Source organism: Saccopteryx leptura, chromosome 2, assembly GCF_036850995.1.
Source record: "Saccopteryx leptura isolate mSacLep1 chromosome 2, mSacLep1_pri_phased_curated, whole genome shotgun sequence".
NCBI lineage: Eukaryota > Metazoa > Chordata > Mammalia > Chiroptera > Emballonuridae > Saccopteryx > Saccopteryx leptura.
The window spans coordinates 260,672,978-260,698,644 of record NC_089504.1 but is presented as its reverse complement, the minus strand read 5'-3'; the positions used below and the strand labels follow the sequence as shown (position 1 = coordinate 260,698,644).

Sequence of the window (25,667 nt, the reverse complement as noted above, 5' to 3'; positions counted from 1 at the left end):
CCTGGCTAAGTGGCCTGGGTAACTGCTCAGTGAAGCTGAGACAGAAGGGTGACAGAGAGACTCCCAGAGACAGCCTGAAGGTGGGACCCTGTGATGGGAACAAGGGTTAACTCAGGTACCCAGCATCACCTGATAACTAAGGACAAACTGGCCTTTTCCCCTCCAGCCTTGACATTGATAAGCTGTCTTTCCAAAAGGTACAGCTCCAGGCAAATCAAGCTCAGCTGACTCAGGGGAAATTTCTACCTCCCAGCAACACAGGGGCTCAAAATAGGAATGAAGTTTAATTATAGAGGAATAAGTAAGAGTTGCATTTCTTGCATACCTGAATGTATGTATATGCTGGAACTTGAACTCAATACCTGCAAGTACCACTAATGTACATAGGACACAGGAAGAATGGGGCTTCCAGCATTTAGCAACTGGCGGCCATCTGTGGCACAGCTGTTGCGTCATGGACTGCCGGTAGGCCCAGCTGCCTTCTTAGAAGACCTCTCAGCCTTGATTATCAAGGACAAGCTAACAGAGAGAGACAGGGCTATTGTGTGGTCTTGGGAATGATGTAGGGAGAAGAGAAGAGAGGAGAAGTTGCTGATTAAAAGATCAAATCTACACAGCAGACAGCCAAGCCCCCAGTGATGCTGTCTTCTCTCCGCTTCCAACTGGCGTGTCTTTAGCACAAGACCGCCTGAGCAGCACGTGGCAAAGAGAATGATTCCCAAAGCCACTTCCATTTAAAAAAAAAAAAAGAAAAATACCCTCAGGCAGTTTGAGAAGAGGACACAAATGGAAATGACTTTAAAATAGTCCTGTAAAACTTTTAGGGCTGAATATTATATGCCCATAAAACACAGAGGTTGAGGGCCGATCTGCAGGTGCCTTTCATAATTACTTCCAGGTACAGGCTAAAAAAAAAATGCTCCTCCAAACAGACTTGTCACAGTGAAGGGACAAAACTATCCAAGTGTGCCTGGGGGTCCAAGGAGGGAGCAGAAAAAGTGACAGAGGTGGGCTGCTACACAAAGGGAGAGAAAGAAATGAAGGAAGTTTTAAAAAATCACAGGAGCTAAAAAAGAAAAGCACATTTTTAACAGAACCAACCTAGAAGCCATTCATCTCCAAATCTTAGTTTTATAGCCTGTGGTCTCATTGGAAGGGAGTCCATATTCTGGGAAAGCCTAAACCAAGACAAGAATGTGTAGAGGGTGAAGATTTTGCAGAGTCTGGTGTCATTTTGGGGGTGGGGGGAGCGGAGGGGATCTCCTTCAATACCCTTTCAGCCTTTCCTACTCCCAACTGTCAAGTACTCCAGGCTGCCCACCTGCTCCCACCTCATGGGAGAAAAAGTAATGACTGATAAAACTGAAGGTGTTAGCCCTGGGGCACTGAAGACTTAGGATGTCATTCTTTCCCTGCTTCTGAATGAGGGCAGTGCTCTAAACACACACATACACACCACGACATGCCAGAATTTTAGGCGCTAAAGAATATGTGTTAGAAATATTTACTATAATTCATTTATTAAATTAGCATTTATTGAGCATCTATTCTATGTCAGGCAGTATTCTGGGCACCAAGGAGTTAATGATTACTAGGATATGTTTAAAGAGATAAGTTATTTGTAGGTAAATAATCACACATAAAGGTTATTATTTACTCTCCCTCCTTATAAATGCATGAACCTACCTTTGGGGCACCCTGCTATCAGGGCCTGAAGTTCAGATCCTAGGGTAATTTTTGTCTAAAATTTTCAATATCCAAGAGTACTCACTCAAGTTTGAAACCCCAAAGCAAGCAGAATAACCCCATTTGCTGAATGCCTTCCTGGGACAATGAAATAGTCGACAATAGCAGCCAGTGGGTAATTCCGGGACACTGTCCACCTCTGGTTCATGTCACAGAGCCCGTCTCATTAATAATTCTAGAATTCCTTCTAGAATTCCTCGTATTTACATGGTGCATTCCATTGTACATATCTTGTTGCTTCCTCATCTCTGGGAAGAACCGCTCTGGCTGGGCACCAGTAAGAGAAGACCAGAGGATAGGGGCAGTATCTCCCTGGCTGTGACCCAGTCATTTACTGACCAGCTGCAGCGGAGCTCCCTTTTGCCTCCTGTAGACGCCTCTGCCTCCACACTCTGCTATGGGCACTTGTACTCACCAGAGCATCCTGGCTGAGACCCCTAAAGACTTCTCACCTGGCAAGTCCGTGGCTGCCTCAACCCGAGAAGGCTGCACCCACACTGTGCATGCACGTGGCATACCTGACGGCAACACCCTAACCTCAATGTCTGCCGTTTGGTTAGGAGGAAGCCGAGGTTCACCCTGGGAGACCCCTACAGAAGCTCTGTAGGTGTGATGGAGAGGTGTCCACCTCTGAGCTCAATGCCGCTGCCTCCGCCTTGCCCCAACGCCCACACAGCCGACACCACGCCTTCCCCAGGCAGCTATCTACACGCGTCACCCCAAGACAGCTGCTCGCCTCCAGTCCACTGGGCTCTGTGACATACACAGACCGTGCGCAGCAGCAGCAGCCAGCCCCCCAAACTGCCAACCGTCATTCCTTTCCTTCTCTGACTTATAAGAAGGCTCCCTTTGCTTCTCAGAAGCAGCTCTACCACTGCAAGCCGTTGGACCCCTAAACACACACATATTCTTTTTCTTCTTTTAGAAAGGAGCCGACACCCTTCCAGGGCACTAAAAGCCTCCAGGGTAGAAGTGAGATGGGAGACTGGGCCAACTCCAGGAAGCTCAACCAGACACACACTATCGGAGCCTCTACACCACCGATGTGATTGCTGCTGCTACTCATGAAGCTAGTTATTTTTGAGATCCTACTTTGCACCAGGTACTACTTCTCATGCTTATGACCCCCATTTTGTATACGGGGAAACTAAGGCCCAGATTGGTGACTTGTTCAAGAGCCTTTTGTTCCTGTGTGAAGCCACATTCTACTCTATTGTTCAGTAACTTTATTTTTCCTACAAGGGTCACATCATTAGGACTCATTCGAAGATCCTACATGTTTAAACCCCCATTACAAGCCGGGCTCAGGTTCCCTCCCACATGGTTCTTGGGTTCCATGCACATGGGGTCATGGGGACTGTGATCTGATCGGGACGCCTGCATGTTCTTTGGCAGGACAGACATTTTCTAGAACGACTCAGAAAGGTGGCTAGCCCAGGATGCTCTGAAGTGTCTCACTCTTGTGCCAGAGAGTGACAGAGCCCCTTCTCTAGCCTGCCCTTGCGCTGACCTCCTCTCGGCAGCCCGTAGACTTGCGGGCCACCGGGAACTTTCTCAGACCTTTCCCTCGTTGGTGGCTGGTCTACCCCCTCAGTCCTGCTCCTCCCTCCTCCTTCTGGAATTCCCTTCAGAGTCAGACTTATAGAACACAACATAGCCCCATTCTTTCCTCCTTCCCTCGTATTGTCTACCTTGGCACCCCTATCCACTCAGTCTGTCGAAGAGAACTTTTATTCCCCCTTTATTTATGCATGTGAACAAAGTTTCTCAGTACTTAGAGCTTCTAAATTTTTAAAAAGCAGTATTATGGCTGTCTCATTACAGCCATAATTACTATTCAGCCACAGACCCAAGAACTAATTTGGGAAAGAAAAGCCCTGCTCACGTCACTCAAATATGCACTTCCCATTGTTTATGAGCCATTAATCAACATCTTTACATGTCCATTTTATCATTTTTGGACAAGTAATCATTTCAAATGATAACTCCATGGAGAAGAAATTGTCAACAATTTAAATCTTATCATCAGTATCGAAGTTAATGTCCGATTTGTGTTGTTGTACTACAGTTTTGTTAGATGTTACCATCGGAGGAAAATAGGCAAAGGTATGGGGAATGTCTTTGTGTTATTTCTACGACCACTTGTTTTTTAAAAATATACAATTGTATCAAAATGTAAAGTTTAGTTTAAAATTTTATTACAAAGAATCTGTTTTATTAAAAATATGTTTTTAGCAGAGAAATTGGTGACCGAAGCCTGAAAAAAACCAAACAAGTGTGTATATGCTGCATTAGTATAAAGGTCTATAGGGGAAATGAAACAAAAACACAAATTCAAAGAGAAAAAGGACCAGGGAATCATTTCTCAATGTTTAAAAAAAACCCACAAACATGGCCACAATTTTTTTTTAATGAATAATAGTGCTTATCAATTTGTTATGTTTCCAAGGGTACATTTAGAAAGGCAGATTTAAAGTTTACCTTAAAATGCCAGTAATTGAAAATACATAGTATACCGGAACTTAGATTATTTGCTACTGTTTAAACTTATGATTGGATTTTTGGGTGGTACTCTTAGACTGCATGAGGGTACAAAGACTTTCCAAAGCCTTCTAAGGGGTATGAAAGAGCAAAAATAAAGTTGAAGAGCACTCTTCCAGCCAAGTACATTCCACTCCTAAGTATGTCCAGGTTTCTAACAGCCCGAACCTTGGCACCTATCAGCCTGTTCAGTCTGGAATGCCCTCTCACTGTCTGCCAAGCAAGGCTCTTTCAACTCCCTCTCAAGCCCCAGCCCCTCTGGGAACCCTTCTCACATGCTTTCGGCACAATGTAGCCCTTTCTCTCCTGCTCCTGCCTGAGCTCATGTGTGGTATCATCACATTGTTCCATAGGATACATTTACTTGTCTGTCTCCCAGTGATGCTGTGCAAACCTGTAGGGTGAATTCCCTAATTATCCTATCCCTGGTATGACCACAAAATAGATTCCATGAGTTTTGAATGAATGAATGAATTTTTAAAAATTCATCATAAGCCTGGGATTAAAAGCTTATAAAAGAACTTGTTTATCACTTAATCATCTGCCTTTGGAGATATATATTTTTTCAATTTAAGTGCTGGGTACTAAGGCTAACGATACTCAAACCACTAAACATTAGCATTCAAGGGGATCTCATGTATTCACCCAATTATAAAAAGTTCTTCCCTGCCTTACCACAGCATTAAAAGTACAAAATTATGCTAAAAGACAGAAATGGCATTAACGGAAAGCAGGACCACAAATTACCTGGGTCTTTTCGGATAGTCACTGAAGCCACTGGTCATCAGAAATACATTCTTCAAGCATTCAGGCTAATGTACTTATTTGCTAGGTCACTCAGGTGATCTCGAAATGCAGGAGTCTTATATGTTGACACAAACAGATGACCTTAAATCTTGAAAAAACTCTATTAAGAAAATCTAAAGCATCTTCCCCTATCATGTTATGCCAATTACCTCTACTACTCTACACTTGGTCAATACAGTCCCTTTATTCAATCACAGTTCTGATTGAACAAGAAGAAATAAATACAAACTTCCATCACATCGAGTCAAATCTCTCACTTGCTCAGTCAACTTCTGAAAATCACTTATATACAATGTTGTAGGGAAACATGGCTAGCTGTTCTTAAAATATTTAAGAGAGAAATAAAAGTAGCTCCAGCTTCTTTTGCAATTTGTGATGGGTCAATAATGCATGAGGTAATTCTGGAAACCATTTAAGTTTAATAAGTTCATTCATTTAATCATTCATCCCTTCATTCAGTGAGCATTCACAGAGCACCTGCTACATGCCAAGTACTCTGCTTCTGCATGAAGGTCACGAACCGTATATGGATTTCACAAGCTCTTGCATGCATTCGTGTGTGTGTGCATATCCCTCGGCAATTGTATCGCAGGGGTACTTTTGTGGAACCAACACCACAGTCAAGACACTGAACTGTCCCATCACCATTAATATCTCCCACCTGCTCTCCTGTTTGCCACACCCACACTCTTACCCCTCCCCCCCACCTCTAGCCCACTCCTAACCCCTGGCAAGCACGAGCTTGTACTCTGTCTCTCTAATTGCAACATTTTGAAAATACTACCTAAATGGAATCATACAGCATGTAACTTTTGGGATTTTTTTCCCCACTCAGCATAATACCCTTGAGATTCACCTGAGTCACTCCATGCATTAATACTTTGTTCCTTTTTATGGCTGAGTAGTATTCTGCTGTACCACAGAATTACTATGGTTGGTTTATTATAGGTGTTTAGTCCTGAAAGCATTCTTGTCATTTCCAGTCTGAAGCTATTACAGAGAAAGCTGCTGTGAAGATTGATGAAAAAGTTCTTGAATGCATATGTTTTTGTTTTTCTATGCTCAACATCCAGGAGTCCAAGGTCTGGATCATATGGGAGGTGTATGTTTAGTTTTACAAGAACCTTCCAAAGTACTCCGCAGAGCGTGCCATCTTACGCTCCCCCCAGCAATGTATAAGAAATCTGATTTCCCTGCATCCTTATCGGCATTAGCCTTGTCATTACTTTTTTTTTTAATTATTCAAGTGTAGTTAGCATACAACGTATTAGTTTCAGCTGTGCAATATAGTAATATGACATGTATGTACCTTACAATGTGATCGCCATGGTAAGTCTAGTCACCACCTGTCAGCGTGCAAATTTATTACAGTATTAAGGACTATGTTCTTTGTGCTGCACCCTACATCCCATGTATTTCTTTTTTAATTTCAGCTATTCTAAAAAGTGTGTGGTTATATCTCATGTGGTTTTCATTTGAATTTCCCTAAGGGCTTAAGATATTAGACATCTGCTCATGTGCTTGTGTCCCGTCTGTAGATCCTCTTTGGTGAAATGTTTGTTCATGTCGTTGTCTATTTTCTAACTGTAATGCTTGTTTTACTGTTGAGTTTGGAGAGTTCTTTATATATTCTAGATACAAAACCTTTGAGAGATGTACAGTTTGCAAATATTTCTACCAAGTACAGTGTTTCTTTATTTGTCTTAACAGTTTTTCTCAGACAAAGTCTTAAATTTTGATGAAGCACAATTTATCAGTTATTATTTATATGGGTACTCATCTGGTGTTATACAGTGTGTCCATAAAGTCATGGTGCACTTTTGACTGGTCACAGGAAAGTAACAAAGATAATACAAATGTGAAATCTGCACCAAATAAAAGGAAAACCCTCCTAGTTTCTGTAGGATGATGTGGCAGCATGTGCACATGCGCAGATGATGATGTAACACTGTGTATACAGCGGAGCAGCCCACGGCCATGTCAGTTGAGATGTGGATGGTACAGAGGAGAGTTCAGTGTGTTCTGTGACTCGCTAAATTTGAATCTGTGACCAAAGTGCAACGGGAATATCGGCGCATTTATAATGAAGCACCACCACATAGGAATAATATTACTCGGTGGGATAAGCAGTTGAAGGAAACTGGCAGTTTGGTGGACAAACCCCGTTCTGGTAGGCCATCAGTCAGTGACAAGTCTGTAGAGGCTATACGGGATAGCTACCTAAGGAGCCCTAAAAAATCTGTGTGTGAGCCCACATTGAACTGTACTGAATAGGTATGAAACTGGGAGAGTTTTCCTTTTATTTGGTGCAGATTCCACATTTCCATTGTCTTTTGCTGCTTTCCTGTGACCATCTAAAGCGCACCATGACTTTACAGACACACTGTATATATCCATTCACTTTTCATGCAGACTGGCCCCAAAGATTTTTTTCTGGTTCTTTTTAACATTTTATAGATTTTTTTATTTATACTTAAATCTATGCTTTATTTTGAGCTAATTTTTGTACAAGGTGTGAGATTCACATTGGGATTTATTTTTTTGTGCCTGCAGATGCCCAAGTACTTCAATACCATTTGTGGAAAATACTGACGGCCTGTTAATGTCAGTAGTGCATGTAAGATTATTACCTCCGTTATTCCTTATAGTAGTAATATATTTCTTCTTGCTCATGGTGGTGGGTTTTTTTTTCTTCTTCTTTTTATTAAGTGAGAGGCGGAGAGGCAGAGAGACAGACTCTTGCATGTGCCCTGACTGAGATCCGCCTGGCATGTCCACTAGGGGGCGATGCTCTGCCCATCTGGGGCCATTGCTCTATTGCTTGGCAACTGAGCTATTTTAGCACCTGAGGCAGGCCATGGAGCCACCCTCAGTGCCTAGGGCCAACACACATGAGTCAATCAAGCCATGGCTTCAGGAGGGAAATGGAGAGGGAGAGGGAGACAGAGAGGGAGAGAGGTGTTTTTTTCCTTGATCAATCTTTCTAAGGCTTTATCATTCCTTTGTCCCTACCTCCCCAAAAATCTTTTGGCTCTGTTGATTTTTTTTTAATTAACATTTACTTTCTATTTTACTTATTTTTTCCCTTATTTTTATTACTTCCTTCTGTCTTCATCCTTTCAATTTAATGTCTGATGCCACTGGACATAAAGTGGACCTCATTCCCTGTCACCCATTTACTTGCACCTAGACTACAGACTTGGTCCAGAACCCCCTGAACGTCCCCCACTGTGTGCTCCAAGACCTCTTTTGTGTCTGCATTAAAACATGTTGACAGATTCTCCCATAAGCCGTTCTCAGCCGAGAGCAACTAATTCACTGAGCAAATGTATGTTTTTCTCTTTGTTTTTTACCCCAAACTCACTTTCACAAATTCTCCTTGGGCCTCCTCCTTTTTTTCGACCGCGGTTGGTCTCCGCTTCACTTACCCAGGTGACTGATGGCTTCCTTGTCCCATGGCCAGGTGGCCGCACCTGCAAGGTCTTCCCTCACTGAGCTGGCGAAGTAGACGTTGAGGAAGTGTGTGCTGTTGAGCTGCAGTGCCTCCTTCAGCTCCTTCACGCTCATGTAGGCCCTGGGGAGGGTGACAAGGGACAGCGTCATACCACGGGGTCAGTGCACTGAGGACAGAGGACCACTCTGCTCAGATGCTGACCTTCCCGGCATTGCCATGTAGGGGACAGAGAGGCAGAAGACCCCCAAAGAGGTGCTAATACACATGTGAGATATTTACACCAAGGTCAATAATACCCTACCTTGTTAGCACTATAATATTTATAGGAATACTCAGTATTTGAGAGCGTTTTCAAATCCCCATGCTACACCTGGATTATTTCTGCAGGATAAACCCAGTGAGACTCCTAACTCTTTGCCCTGAGAATTGTCCACCGGCCACGCTGAAAAGGCTCTCCAGCTCTCTTCCCTGGTGCTTTCTACCATACTCCTGCTCATTATTATGGTCAGACCACCTGAATCTTTATTTCAGTATGTGCTTGTTTCCAGACATGACTTTCTAAAAGGGACACAGTGGCTAGAAAGAAGATAAAAGAGGTGTGGGTGTGTGTGTGGGGGTGAGTGATAGAAGAGAATATCCGAAAGCTACTGCAAAGAATATTAATATTTTATGTATTTTTCCCTCTTTATTTTTTTAGTCCTTTAATCCATAGAAATGTCCCCCCTACCTTAAACTACCGTATGATACTAAGTATCTTTATTGGTGGCCTTCAAAGCTCTAGGCAATATCATGTTTACACCTCTGTACAAAGTGAACAGTCTATTAAAAACACACACCCTGTGGCCCATTAAAAAAAAAAAAGAAACAACCATTTCATCTCTTTATAAGCTCATATATAGTCAAAGACATCTGTGAAATGAGAACTGGCATTGGTGAAATGAAAACTTTCCTATGAGCAAACAAAGCCTGCTGTTCTCACTGAAGAGCTATGCTAAGAAGGAACAACTAAACCAGAGCTCAGTGGCCTCTAGAACTCAGTGGATGCTTCCCATAGGGCCATGGTCTGCCACTCCAAAGACAGGAATGTTCTGATGACAGCTTCAACTGGACAGACAGTACCCTCAGCCCAAGTTGAGTCATGCTTCCTTGTTGCTATTCTAGTAGACAAGCTGGAGACAATGAAATCTCCCAACCCAGAAGCTCGTGTTAGGACAGCATGACCCTTTGCTTGCTTGCTCAGTCTCCCGAACACACCATGGACGCCATCTTCCTAACCTGCATGTAGGATATGCTGGCAAGGCGTACCCAAGAACTAGAGGTCCCGTCCCAAAGACTGCTTTTGTAGTCATCGGAACAGAACCAAAAAGAGAAATAGAAGTGAGGAAACAAAGATGATTTGGATTTAGAACCAGAGATGCTTGGGAGAAAAGGGATTTGAAAAATACTCTTTCTTATTGCATTATAATTTCTTGGAAAAATAGTTCTCAGCCCCAAGAAATCATGCAGTTCCACGAGGTGATGTCAGATGCGATCAGAGGGCTATTCCTTCTGCCGCTTTCCTGGAGACACAGTGTTTTTTGGACTACCGCCTGGTTTTCCCTTAACATTAGTCACATCCTCTCTCCCTTTCCCCTTCATTAAAAATAATTACAATTTCCTGTATTGACAAATTGATGGTTTGGAGCTGTGACGACATCAAATAATTCTTTGACATGGAGATGTTTTGATAGGCCAAGGAGCAGAGAGGGGGGCAGACGGGAGAAGAGAGAAAAGGACGACAGAAGAGAACAGAAGAGGAAAAAGAGGAAAGGAAAAGAAAAAAAGCAAAGAAAAGCAGGGAGAACCAGAGACTGCGCCCACGCACAGCTGAAGGTACCACAGGAGAAACATCGCGCCCTTCCCCGTTTCTATTCCAGGTTCCCATTAAAATTGGGCGTTGGTAACTTGACAGTTCTCTCTCTTTTCCCCTCCCTCCCTTTCTCCCAGCCGCCTGCCACTGGCATGGTTTATTTGAGCTATCAGTGTGCTACTGGCTTGCCCGGCTGCCATTTACCAGTCTTGGCCGCTGTCCTTCTGTCCTCCCTCAACCCAGCGGTTCCACTCATTTCCCTTGAGCATCCTCCAACAGGCCTCCTCCTCCTCCACCACCAATCTCATTAGCTGGTTCTACTCATCTCCCTCTCCTCCCTGCCCAGCCCTCTCTCCAGCCATAAATTATCCTTCCAGAGGCAAACTGGGTGTGGTCGCTCCGACTCTGCCATGCCGCAGAAATATAGATAGAAGTTGGCAAGGACAGGGAGAGAATACATTTTCAAATGCCCAAGACTGTTGGAAACAGTCACTAATCGAATGCATAGAAGAATGCCTTATTTTGTTGGGAATAAGGATTTCTGTCCAAATGATTCCCTAAACCAAAAAGGGTAAAAATACAGAGGCTGGTGGCTCTGCTGTGCATGTAGAATGTTCACCCGTTATAATACACGTACCCCATTTCCAGAAGTTCAAATGGAACTAATAAAGACAACTATCTTAGTTTGTCAACTAATGTGACCAGAGTCTGGCTCAGACCTAGGGTGGGGGAAAATGGATATTATTCCTAAGTTCAGAGCTCCACATCTTGCCTCAGAAATGATGTATTAAGAGACAGACTTGTATTCAAAAGGCCTTAATATTCAATGGAAGGTAAAGTCACATACATAAATGTCCTAAGAAGCATGAGATCCACAAACTGACCAGGACTGTGTGGGAAACGAGAGATGACTGCATTTAATCTGCTTATACCCCACTAGGATACCCCCTTTCTCACCCTCCCCACACTTGAGACTGAAACACTCACCGTACACTTCTCCTTGAGGACTCAGGCCCACCCGAGTGAAGCTGCGCCTCTTTACTGTCATAGACGGTGTCTCAGAAGCAAACCCCCTTTGAGGCTGGCATTCCACATTGTTGTGCCCACATGTTCTGGGGAAGAAGGCACACTGCCTCACCAAGTTTATGACTGCCATTTACTGGATTGGATTAACCACCGCCCGGCGTTCTGCCCACCCTATTCCATTGTCCCCCGACCTGTTGCACGCATTTAGACTTCTACCTTGCTCCCTGACCCCCGGCCACACTCTGACATCTAAGTGTACATGAGAGCTCCGATTCTGGCTTTGTTTCTGACCAAGTACAATGGAAGGCTATAAGAGGGCCTCTTTGTGCTCTAGTTTAATAGTCAGATGATTAACTCTTTTGTAGACAGAAATAATCCAAGAATAAAGCGAGAAAGAAAAGATCCTGAGCTGTCTAAAGGAAGTTGAACCAATCTCAAAAGCTAGCATGTTAAATAATAAGACATAAAGAATGCACACGCACCCGAGACTGGGGCCCATGGCCCTGTATCCCAAGCCGAGCAAGCTCCGTCCAGAGGTAGATCCTGACGGAGATCAGGTAGATGGGAACCAAACCAGGTGCCCTCAAGAGCCCTCAGCCAATTCCCTCACAGAGACAACCCATGCCAAAGATGAGAAGCTCTGGTTTGGTTCAATCTAAGCCTTCCTGTCATTAACGCACACCATGGTGCTCCACCCAAATGTAAAGAAGGGCTCTCTCCTCCACCCCACCCACCATCCATGTGGTCATCTTGGTGCTTCCTCCAATTGGTGAATGTCAGCTTCGACTTCCTCCCGCAACCCCCTACCCTGTGCCCACACCCTGGGACTGGTAGGGTACTCCCCAGAGTACCAAACCAGCATTCTCCTAGCTACCCACGCAACTGCAGAAACTTGGGGATTATTCCTCTGTCAAATTCTTCCTACTGCTAGGCGCACGGCACGCTGCTACATCACCACATCCTTCTCTCCTCCCTTCATCTCCCATCTCCTGGTTACTCTGCACACAACAAGGGCCTCACAGTCTGGCTCACAGTTTACCCCTGTACCCCAGCGCCTACCTCCTGAGGAAACTGCAACAGTTACATGAGACAGCCAATGAAAACACATTCTTATTTTTTACTTCTTTACCTCCAATGACCTTCACACTCCATTCTCATTGTCACCCTTACTCAGAATATTTTTTTTTATAATTTCCAATCTGATGTAGATCTTTAGTTCTATTTGTCTATACTTTTATTGGTTTATTGTCCTCTCCTCTTCAGGAATTATTTTAAATTGTCACCACTCTTCTCTTGCCCCTTCTCCCCCACCAACCTCAATCTCTTATTCTCCTAACTCAAGTAAATGATCATGCCTCCTTATCTGATAAAATTTAGGCCATTCATCAAGAGCTCTAACACACACACACACACACACACACACACACACACACACACACATTCTCTCTCTCTCTCAAACATTTACTTCCTTTCCTATTTCTATTTCCTGTCCTAGGTCCCACTGGATGAGATTTCTGAGAAAACCAGAGTGAATACCCTCTTTTTCCTTCTTCCTTTGAAATCCAAACTACTTGAGAGAATAATGTCCTCCTCTCCCGTTCATTTCTCTTCCCCATGTGCTCCTCAGTCACACTGTACCCTGGGTTTAATCATCACCTCATCAAAGCCGCTTTTGTTAATGTTGTTAGTGGCCTTCTAGTTGTCTCTCTCCATAAATGATGAAAGAAAATCAGTCATCTTTTACTTGGAATCTGCCAGAGTTGGGACTCAGTTCATTGTGATCACTATTATGATTAGGGGAAAATAAGTTATTGTCACATTAATGAATTATTCAGTGAATTTTCATTTCAATAATTATTTATTTTGGCAAAAAGGCAGACTTTGAAGAATTTAGTTTTCTGTTTTTTGGGGGTTTTTTTCCTTCTGGACCACTGGAATCTCTATTTTGCTTAAAAGAGTATAAATTTTTAAATGTATCACTCTTTGCATTTTTCCATGCTTCATATATATTTTCTCATGTAAAGCTCATGACAATCCTATGAGGTTAGCATAATTATCTTATTTTACAGGTAAGAAACTAAAGTTTACAGAGATAAAGTCACTTATCCCAAACCACACAGCCTGCAAGTTTGGAGGGCAAGTTTTAAACCCAAGTTTCTCTAACCCCAAAGCCCACACTCTGTCTTTGATACTTCAGTAGGTTTTCCTAATATCAGCGAGTCGCCATGTTGGGCCGGCAGTGGCAATGGAAAGATGCCTAAGGCATGACTGATTTTCAGGAAGCTCAGTCTGGTGAGGAAGACAACCACATGAACCAATCGCTATAATGCAGTGAGAGGCACGGAAATAGCCGTGTACTCTTACAAAATTATATGCAAGAACAGAAGAGGGGTTGAAACATCAGCTCAGAGGACCAGACATTCACTGGGTGTTGCAGAATTCCTGGGGATGTTATGAATCAGTGTGTGCACATCATGTCCACCACCTTCTCGTGGGCCTCCCTCTTCCAGAGGACAGAGAAGTTAAGTTCTACGTATCTCCAACTCCCTTGCACCTGGGTGTCTGGAGGTGATTTAGACAGTCTGCCCATCAGTTGTGCTCCAGTGAGAGTTGGATGGTAACAGGGAGATGACCTGACTTCTGACTGCTATTTTCCCCTCTTCCTGCCTGCAGGGCTGGGCGACTGTGCTGGTGCCCGGCCACCAGCAGTGAGGGCATGGAGGAGCAGGTGTGGGGCACACACTCATGGCGGGTGCAGAACAGTAGGCGCAGCCTGACTCGGCGACCACAGCAGTGGTTTCCTGCTCCCCAGACAGAGCATGCAGGTGTGCTCCCAAAACCTGCAGTGCCCTGGGGTCCCCACCTCCCTGTCTCTGGTGGCACCTCCACCTGCTGCCCAGTTTTTCAGGGTTGTTCTGAGAGATCTTCCTGGATGCCCAAACTAAATCCTACTACCCAGCCCTTACAAACCTTTGTGAGCACTCCATTCCTCCTGTGCTGAATCCTTCCATGGTTAAAACAGCTACAGTTTTCTTTTTGTTTTCTGCAACTAAAAGCTTGACTGATTCAGAATGATATTCCAGCTATGTTGTCAATATTTGGTTTAGTTCTCAAGGCAGAAAAGTCAGAGAAGATAAATTCACATCCGTGTGTGTGTGTGTGTGTGTGTGTGTGTGTCCAATTCATCCTCAACTTCTATGCAATCTTCTTTCTAAAATACATCTCTGTTTTTCCCTTCTCACAGTCAGGAGCTGGAATAGCTCCTCTTTACTTTACTTGTCAGGTACTAAAACGTCTTATTTTTCTTCCTCTAATATCATATTCTCTCCAGCCCAACCTGTACAACATCCAAACTGGTGTGTCCCTGCTCACTCTTGGTTCCAGTGGTCTGCACTATAAAGTTCTCTAAATTTTCTGAGTCGCCACTCAAAGCCTTTCATTGGACCCCCCAGCCTACCCTGCAGGCTTGGCCTTGCACCACTGAGTCACGGGCTGAGCTAAACTCATTTATCCATGGTGGTCAAGCACACCTTGGACTTCGTCGGTTTCAAGCTTGTTTGGTTGATTGGTTGGTTTTTGTTTCTGCTTGTTTCTGGCCTCCCTGTTTTGCTTATGCTCTTCTCCCCTTACATAGACAATTACCAAAATTGTATCTGACACTCAGGGCCTGTTCTCTATATCTCTATTCTTTTGTGAAGCCCACAGCGATCCCACCCCCAGCCTGAAATGAGCCCCTACCTCCGAATCACTATGTCATTTTCCCAAGTCTATAAAACAATGGACTATAATAGGTCAGCTGCAATATGTAAGCCTGGGTGGCAACGTTTGCCAAACATTCCCACCTCTAGATATTTAACTTAAGATATTTGTATGAGTTTTAAATATCCACCATCAAGAATAGTACAATAGCAAAAAAAAAAAAAGATATAATAGCATAGTGTATTATTATCTTTTTTTTTTTTCTTTTTTTCTTCTGAAGCTGGAAACGGGGAGAGACAGTCAGACAGACTCCCGCATGCGCCCGACCGGGATCCACCCAGCACGCCCACCAGGGACGACGCTCTGCCCACCAGGGGGCGATGCTCTGCCCCTCCGGGGCGTCGCTCTGCCGCAACCAGAGCCACTCTAGCGCCTGGGTCAGAGGCCAAGGAGCCATCCCCAGCGCCCGGACCATCTTTGCTCCAATGGAGCCTTGGCTGCGGGAGGGGAAGAGAGAGAGACAGAGAGGAAGGAGGGGGGGTGGAGAAGCAAATGGGCGCTTCTCCTATGTGCCCTGGCCGGGAATTGAACTCAGGTCCCCCGCACGCCAGGCTGACGCTCTACCGCTGAGCCAACCGGCCAGGGCCATAGTGTATTATTTTAAGAGTATAACAGCAAAGAATATAATAGCAAAATGTAGGTAATATAAATTTCCTTTGAAATGGATCTGGCAAGGCAAATTAAAAGCACAAAATTATTTGTACCAGAAGTCATTAAAAATTATCTATGTCTATGATTGTCAATCTCTGAATCGGTCATATATGCATTCCTTATTCCATTTTCATTTGAGGGACAAAGTTTCCAGAAGTCAAGTCCAATGCCCTTCTCAATGTGAGAGGAACATCATCTTGCATATTATCAAATGCACTTGTAGTATTCGTTGAATATATCAATGGTGGGAATGAGCTGTGATTGGAAGAAGAGACAGTGAATGCCCTGCTCTTCCTTCCACCCAGCTTTACCGATACCACCCTGCTACAGCGCGCCCCTAAACCACAAGGGTCCAGTGACACCTAAGAGGAGCCAAACTCTAGGACCTGCTGCCTCTGGTAGAGAACAAGAGACAAAAATACACCCCAAGCCAAAGCCAAAGCACGCTCTCTTTGACAACTCCTTTGGTGACTAAAGACAGAGCAAATCCTTGGCAAAAACACTGCACATGATAAACTCTCGGGGCCCGGGCAGGAATGGGCAATGTAATTCCACAAGCATTACATTCGGGTTTAAAAATAGGAAGTTTTTCCCCAGAGGAGTGGTCCTTGTGGGTAACTGGAGCGGACACGATGTATTTTAACTCATGGTAAAAATGAAGTCATCTACTATTTTAGTCATTTTTTGTGTTTCTTTTCTTTTAAAGCACTTTCTTCCATCGCTTCAGAATATTTTAGAAGGTTTTCAAGTAAAGTGTTCTTTCTATAATACATCACTACATCATACACACACACACACACACACACACACACACACACACACACACACACTGAAATCAGTACTTTTTGACAATATACACGCACCAAACTGAACTCAATTTTCTATTGACATGGGGAAGGCCAACAAACCCTATAAGAAAACTGATCATCAAATATCCTTCACACTCTGACTTGAGAAGGCAGGATGACACCCTCAATTCAGGACGTATTCACTGAGCACCTGCTAAATCTCAGACCCGGACTGAGCACCCGGGACACAGTGCTGAATGAGCCCAGCAGCACCCCCACCCTCGTGGAATCTGTGGCCTTTCACGGTGGGTGAAGGGAAACGGGCAGGTGTACTGTGTGTGACTCAGAAGGTTCTCTGGTAGAGAAAGGAAAGGATGTGGTGAGAATCTAGGGACAGGGGTATCAGACCAGGGTGTGAGGCACTAGGGAAGTCATCTCGAATTGACATCTGCCCCGAGACCCGGCAGACGGAAAGGCATCACCCAGAAGGGGGTCGGCCTGGGAGGAGGAGCACCTGGAACAGAGGCCGGGAGGCCTGGGCACGGAGGGAGCAGTTCTGAGAGCGGGAGGGGGTGGAAAGGACGCAGCAGCCAGCCCCCAGGAGGATCTGCGCACCTAGGAAGAAGCTGAGAGGGCTTTAAAGCAAGGAAAGAACATGAGTAGGTTTGATTTTTAGTAAGACTGGTCTTGAGAATGTGTGGAGATCGGATGCGAGGAGTGCAAACCAGAAAGGAGGAGGCTGGTCGAAAGTTGGGGATTCTTTTGAGCGACAGGCAGAGAACCTGTACGAACTGGTGAATGAGATGGGGTGAAAAAGAGGAGGAGTCCCAAAGAATTCCTGGGTCTTTAAATGGAGTCACTGGGTAGCACCATGCACTGAAATTGAAAATAGGAGAAGAAACACATCTGCGTGGCAGCCTGAAGTTGTCCGGGATAATCACATTATCCATGCTTATCAGGCACATGTCAATATGGCTCTTTAGATCTGAGCAGAATATAAATGCAGAAAACATGAACGCTCAGATGGTAATAAAAACGATGGAAAGAGTGAGGTACACTCAACACAACATCATGTGCTTAGGGGAACCAGGGGCAGGGGGGAGAGAGAGTTCATTTTCAAAAATATATCCAGACTTGTGCAATCACAAAGTCTCAAGAGAGGCAATATTAATTTTGCTTTGTTTAAAAACATGTTTACTCTTGAATTGGATATCACGGGACAGTGAAGGGGCGATCTTTCCTGACTGCTTCCAAAGCCTCGACCTGACCCGGGAAAAGGGGTACAGAGTGAGGAGCAAGGGCACGGTAACTTGAAGGAGTGGGCAAAGGAAAAGAGACTGGCAAGGGCTGAGAGCCAGTGGTGAACAATTCGGAAGAGATTCAGATCTGGCGTCTCCAGAGCCAGGGGATCAGGTCAACCCGAACGCCCCTGGCGTTGAAGTGAGAGAGGAACAGAGACATCTCCATCAGGAGTAGAAACAAGGAGAAGGCTGGTAGTTCCGACAGAAGCAGTTTCGGAAAAACCATAGAGGCAAAGACCGGACTGCGGCGGCCGGGAAAGTGAGGGGTCTCTAGGAAGAGAAGCCCACGGGCAGAGACAAGAACCTCACAGGGAAGCACGGCAGTGAGGACGTAGAGGCAGGTGGCACGTTTCCATACGGGGAATTGCGGCATTATTAAATTAGCTTTTAAAAAGGCATCACTGAAGAGAGAGGAATGAAGAGAGAGGAAGAGAGAAGTATGAATTTCATACAGACCCCAGCAGGAGAGCCGCCCTCACACACTCACACAGGAGTGTGGGGTACAGTGGGTGCCGGCAGGCAGGTACCCCTGCCCCCCCACCCCCGAGCCGTGGAGTAACGCCTCCCTGCTAGCTGCTTTCTTTGAAGAATCCCCCTTAGACAAACAGGAGCTGCTCACTGGAGACTGCTGTGTCCTCCCAGGGGCAGCTCCTAGACCGTGACTCACTGAAAGGGTACAAAGTCAGCCCTTTGCCCCAGGACGGGGCCAGTACTCTCCGCTCCACTCCCGCCCAGACCAGCGTGCCTAGCCTTGGCCCTGCCTTCTCCTGTTTCCCACAACCTTTTCTGCCCAAAGAAACTCTCCGTAGATCACAAATCCCTAAATCCCTGTCTCAGGCACCTCTTCTCGGGAATCGCCTGGGAGACAAAGAGGAGCACGTGGCCCTGCACTAGAAGGGGAGGGGACAGGGCTGGTGGCAGTGCTTTGGGACAAAGCTCCTCTAGGCTGCCTTCCCAATAAATAGGTGAGGGGATCCCTTCAGAGTGGGAAGTAGGGAGATGGGGGAAGAAATTTAAGCCCCAGAAGGTGTGAAACATCACTGTGGGGGAACAGGGAACAGGAAGCCACTTACTAGGGAGATACAGATGATGGTGGGGGGATTACCTAGATGGAGTTCCTGAAAAAAACCCTCCCATATACCCAGCAGTTAGAACTCCCACTTAGAAGTAACTGAGGAACTTCTCTTGTTAGCGATGATGTCAAAGCACACTACAGAAAGCTTTCCTAGACGTGGACGTTATAAATGTTGACCATAGATTTGTACATACACTTAAATTATATATAGACTTAAAGATGTCCTTTCACCCTCAGCATTCTCTGTAAAACAGTCCTCTCCAAGGTCACCAATCATCTTCCAGCTGTTCTATCCAGGATACCCTTCTGTCCTTACCTTCTTGGCCTCTCCAAGGCAGGTGACATTGCTGACCCTTTTCTTCTGGAAACTTCCTCTGCATTTGGCTTCAGTAAGTCAACTCCCCCGGTTCATCTCCTGTCGCTATGGACACCCCATCCCATTACCTCTCATGGCCCCCGGTTCATCTCCTGTCGCTATGGACACCCCATCCCATTACCTCTCATGGCCCTTCTCTCTCTCCCCTTCTCCCAAGCACTGCTTCCCCTGGGCCCATCCTCTGCTTTCTTACATATATATTCTTCTCTACACTCTCCTGGGGGGGGGGGCATGCTCACTCCTGCAGCTGTTCTGCAATGACGACTCCAAAACGTGCGTGCATCTCTAGCTTAGGTTTGTCTTCTGAACTCCAGGTAAGGATGTCCAACTGTAGAAGGGAGTTATCCTAAACTCCTCTCTTCCTCAATTCCAATCCAATCAATCACCGGCTCCAATAAGTTCCATATTGACAATTTCTAAAATCTCTCTTTTCCACAGTCCACTATGCCATTGCTTTAAGCCAGCATGCCTTTTTTTTTAATTTTATTTATTTATTTTTTACAGAGACAGAGAGTGAGTCAGAGAGAGGGATAGACAGGGACAGACAGACAGGAACGGAGAGATGAGAAGCATCAATCATTAGTTTTTTCATTGCACGTTGCAACACCTTAGTTGTTCATTGATTGCTTTCTCATACGTGCCTTGACCGTGGGCCTTCAGCAGACTTCAGTAACCCCTTGCTGGAGCCAGCGACCTTGGGTTCAAGCTGCTGGGCTCTTGCTCAAACTAGATGAGCCCGCGCTCAAGCTGGCGACCTCAGGGTCTCGAACCTGGGTCCTCTGCATCCCAGTCCAATGCTCTATCCACTGCATCACCACCTGGTCAGGCAGCATGCCTTTCTTGCATGGTTTATTGAGCAAAATCTTTACTAGGTAGCCTATTCCCAGTATTCCCCTACCTTCTTCCACCTTCCTTATGGAAATCTGAGCAAGCCATCACCCGCTTACAACACTTCAATGCTGGCCAGTGCATGAGGGACAAAATCCAAAGGCCTTAATAAAGCTTCAAAGCTCCTCATAATCTGGCCCCTCACTACCTATCTGACTTCATCTCTGGCCACTGTTTCTCTTAAGTTTGTTTTTCCAGATCCCCAAAGTGCTCACAGCTCTGCATCTGCAGTATACTCTCTCAAGGTTCCATGAAAGAGAAAGGTATTTTTTCTGCCTAGAATGCTCCTTTTCTATGCATTGTTTTGGTAACAGCTACCTGTTATCACAGATCAGTCCCCACCACAGGTTTGGTTAAGCCCAGGTACTACCTTAGCACACTCGGTGCCCCTCCAGCCAGCACTCAGGGTAATATGGCGGTGACCGGAACGAAAGCCACAGTTTGATTCCAGAGTCCTTCCTCTAACATGGTACAGTACTGCCTCTATTAATAGACTAAATGTTTCTCAATATTGAGTCCCTGAAAGGAATTAAAATAAACTGCCCGGGAGAGATTCACACAGTGTATGTTTACAGAAAACAGCCATTTCTGTATCTATACTGGACTCCTTTTGATAAAATGAAGTGCGCAGGACTGCCAGATAACAAAAGAAGCATTGACAGAATAGACCCGTGGCCTCCAGGACAAGTCTGTGTGGGTGTAAGGAGATTCGGGACAGGACGACCCAGCTGCACCGAGGCTTTCGGGCCCTGCTGACCGTGTCACTGCGTCCCCACAGGTGGCCTGCTCCTGCAGTCAGGGCTCACTTGTCATTATGCCTCAAGAGGCAGAGGGTTCCTAATTCCACCTTCTCGCCTGACAGGTCCTCATAAGCCCAAAGATGCCACATGGAAGTTCCATACATGTGCTTCCTCATGAAGAGGCGTTTGACGGAGAATTTCTCTTTGACTTTTTGCCCTATCACTTATAAACTTTGAGTCCAGAAAGTTGTCAGAGCAACACTGCCCATCTGAAAGTCCCAAGTGTTATAGCAACCAAGAAAAGAGAATTCTTTTTTTTTTTTTTATATATATATTTTTCTGAAGCTGGAAATGGGGAGAGACAGTCAGACAGACTCCCGCATGCGCCCGACCAGGATCCACCCGGCACGCCCACCAGGGGGCTACGCTCTGCCCACCAGGGGGCGATGCTCTGCCCCTCCGGGGTGTCGCTCTGTTGCGACCAGAGCCACTCTAGTGCCTGGGGCAGAGGCCAAGGAGCCATCCCCAGCGCCCGGGCCATCTTTGCTCCAATGGAGCCTCGCTGCAGGAGGGGAAGAAAGAGACAGAGAGGAAGGAGAGGGGGAGGGGTGGAGAAGCAGATGGGCGCTTCTCCTGTGTGCCCTGGCCAGGAATCAAACCCAGGACTTCTGCACGCCAGGCCGACGCTCTACCACTGAGCCAACCGGCCAGGGCCTGAAAGAGAATTCTGGATACATCCACAGCAACATGCTCCTTGGCCTCCCTCCTCCATTCACACCCCCTGGCTTGTCCCTTCCCCTCTCCTCCCCTCTGAGAGCTGGGGTCCCAGCGGCATGCCTGTGAGCCACTCTATTGTGCTTCCTTCCCCAGAAAGACAGGGCCACCGTTCTATCCAGAGAGCACACCTCCTCTCCTCTACCTCGCTCCCCTTTGCCCCCGATGCCAAAGCTCTGAAGCCAGCTGAGGATCTCGTGCTGGCTGAACGATCGCACTCAGACTACGGCCGCGCCATGACTCACACCCCTGTGGTCTCCTTGTGTTTATCAGGGACATTCGGATCCAGCTGGACTTCCCTTTCCCCAGGCAAACTAGAGCAAAGCCATTTCTCCATTTCTCTCCTGCCACATTACCCTTTCCCCATCAATATGTGTAAGTGATAATGCAAAAAGTCAACCTGTGTGTGTGTGTGTGCTTGTGTACATGTGTGTTTGTGTGTGTGTGCTCTATACTGTGGCTATACAGCTATAAGCTGCAGGCAAATTCTGCTGTTGCCAAGTTTTGTTTGATCTATAAATTTACAACAGTGTTTACATGTTTAAAAAGTTATATATATATAAAAAAAAAGAGGAATGAAGAAAAGGAAGAGGAGGAGGAAGGGGAAAAGAATGCAAGGAAGACCTTGCTGAAAGCTTAACATATTCCCTATCTAGCCCTGTATAGGAGAGTTTGCTGATTTCCATTCTATACCAAAGTATGTTTCTAATGCATGACTCAGTTCAGATGGACAGACCTACAGCCCTTGAGCTGCTGGTATTTCACCATTTTTTTGAACCCATGCAAATTTATTTTGTTCAACAAGTATCTTCTGTAATTATTGTCACTTAAACAGTAAAAAAAACAAAAAAAAACCCAGAAATAAATAAGCATGCCTTTCTCGGCTATTTACTCTTCAGGGCAAAAGACTTCCCCATCTCATTCAGAGGCATTTCCGTAAGAGAAAGGATGGCTAGGGTGCTGCCCAGAAACAAGGAGCATTTTCTCTCAACAGGGCATGGGATGAAAAATAAATCTGACAGCACAAAATCTTCTTGCCTCACAATTTCGTCTGCATTTGGTAATACAGACGAGATGCCACTTGGTTCGACAGTCGAGTGGCTATTCTGGGATATGTGAGCTGACTTTGCTGCAAAATGGTCCACAGCACCATGGACCTCCTTGACCTCCCCCAGCACTGGTGCCGATGGCTGCGCGAGGCTCAGGAGCGTCTGTCACGGACAAGCCCTGAAGGTCAATGTGATGGTGAGGCTGACTCAGATTAGAAGAAACTTCATGAGAAACAACTCCTTAAAAGCTCTTCACAAAAGGGAGCCCATGGGGCGTGCACTCCCTTCCTTGTTCCAAATGCAGATTATTAAATGTTCTGAGACCTCCTGCACTAAATTAAACTAAAATTTGTTTAAATTCCAAGGGGATAGCATAAGTAGTAATAAAAATTATAGCTCTGAATTAAGATGACCTGGGTTAACATGGGCTCTGCCTTTTTCTTGTATCATTTGGACCATTATGGACAATCACTAAGCATGGATCATGATTTGAAAAACGATCATGATCATTTAAAAAAAAATGAACACAAAAAAGTGAGGATAATAGTAGTACCGACCTCCTAAAATTGCTATGCAAATTAGATGAAATAATGTATATATAAAGCACATGACAAAATACCAAGCACACAGAAAACAACTGTCATTCCTCAAACATATTTGAAAATGACACACTAAAAAAAAAATGCCTATTTAAAAACCAATGGAATATACTTCTACAAACTGATCTAAACTCAGCATGAGGCTTATTTTTTAAAAGTTATGGAGAGAAGTAGGCAGAGGAAATGGAACAAAGACAGAACTTATAACTATTTATTTACTGTTTGAAAATTTACAAGGAGAAGATTTACCTGAAAGTTCCATTTGTAAAGAATGAAAAGAGCCCATTAGACCTCGGTCACTATAGGCACCCTATACCATACAAATGTCTTCGCTGCTATCGCAAAAACAGCTTCACAATGAAAAGGCCAGCACTCCGAAGCAGATACATCTGGCTCTGCAAACACGGGTGAGGTGGGCCATGCTTCTGGGGGTACAGGCTTCCCAAGGAAGAGACTAGGTCACTGAGTCTCTATTATTCTAATTCTACTCCAGTATTTGGAACAAAAAAAAAAAAATGGGCCAAGCAACAAAAGCTGAAAATAGAGACATAAGAGAAAGGACCAAGTGAGAGCATCTTCACTTTTTCACCTGGCATTTCTCCCAAAGACACTCTTAAAAGCTGAAAACAAGGATGGATGGGTCATCTGTTTAGCCTCATCCTTTATTTAAAAAAAAAAAAAAAAAAAAGTCAGCATTTCTAGCTCCAGGATCTATTAACAAAGCTGTTTCGACATTCAGCATTCTTCATCAGTCTCCGTACACACACACTTTCTTAGAACCCAAGTTTATTTTTAGGCTGGAAAGACCGGGTGTTCCAGATCAGGGCTCTCTGCTCTTCGGTGGACCTTCAAAAGGCTTCGCTGCCAGATAGAAAAAGATCACTGGAGAACTGATTAGATTAACATTCACAAAGCTCTGATTACCTTTTAACCAGAAAGTAAAAAATATATATATATTTATATATATTATATATACCTATATATAAATATATATATATATATATATATATATATATATATATATATATATATATATATATATATATAAGAGTCCTGATCAAATCCAGTATTGCACGTGGCACCTGGGAATGTGCAGGAGTAGGAATGCTCAGTAACCCCCCACTGCCGCCTCCGGCCCGTTCACCCACGCCTGGCACGCCATGAAGGGGGTTCGACTTAGCTGACATTCGGTCTTTGCTCTTCCCTGCAAGTGTGCAGTTCTGTTTCCCTAAATAATAGGGGAGGTTGGGCCAAAGAAAACTCGAAACAATGCACTCGTTTAATAGCTCTAATGGCCCAGCTGAGACCTGCCAATGAAAACGCTGGCTGAATCATTCCAGGGAAGCTTCTACCGGAGCTCATAAAACCTGCCAAGTCTCTACCCTCCACCTCCTCCTTCCTGCCACTCAATTCTTTTTTTTTCCTTTCATTTATTATTATTATTGTTGTTGTTGTTATTATTTAAATTTCATTTTGGCCTTTTCCAAGAGGAGTATGTAAAATACCCAAAGAATGTTCTCTTTTCAACAGGTATTAGGTTTGGGACACAGACTCATGTTCACTTTTCATGGGTATGGTGTGCATAGTTGCAAATAAAAAACCACAAAGTGGTTTTATAGGATAAGGATATTTTGTAAAACCATAGAATGGAAAAATTGGAAATCATGACAGTCCTGAAAAAGCCAAGAAGGGTCAACCTTCAGTTAGGGCAACGGTTCTCAACCTGTGGGTCACAACCCCAGCGGGGGTCGAACAACCAAAACACAGGTTGAGAACCGCTGAGTTAGGGACATAAACATGTCTGATGTTGTATGTTGACTTTTCTGTCAAAAATTTATTTTGGGGGGAACTTAACCATTTCCTAGCATTGTGCAAGGAATGTCATCCCTTGGGATGACATAGAGATAATCCAACTAAAAAGAAAAGAGCTCTACCCTAGACAATAATTAACAAATAATCCTCTCCTCCTCTTTTCCCACGGGAACATGGCCATGGTGACCCTTTGGAGTATACCTAAAGAACAGACTGGCAATCAGGAGAAAAGAAAGAAAACAAAGAGATTTGGATCAGAGTATAAAGTAAGAAAAGAAGCAAACGAGAGAAGGCAGAACCCTCTACCTGAACCTGTTACCTGAACCCTGTTACCTGAACCCTCAACCTCTACCTACCCAGTCTTATCAATCTATCAACATCCAGATAAATTTTTATCTCCTTCAGAAGTAGACCAGAAGAGAAAAAAATGTT

The 25,667-nt window shown here is 44.8% G+C and overlaps 1 protein-coding gene across 1 annotated transcript in view; it reads right to left on the bottom strand.

The window, feature by feature from the left end:
* PAPPA2 (pappalysin 2) overlaps nt 1-25,667 on the bottom strand; it is a 208,223-nt gene that overhangs the window by 121,532 nt on the left and 61,024 nt on the right. The window contains exon 3 of the mRNA XM_066361598.1: nt 8,523-8,668. Coding sequence (XP_066217695.1) covers nt 8,523-8,668 — 146 coding nt within the window. The remainder of the gene's footprint in view (nt 1-8,522; nt 8,669-25,667) is intronic.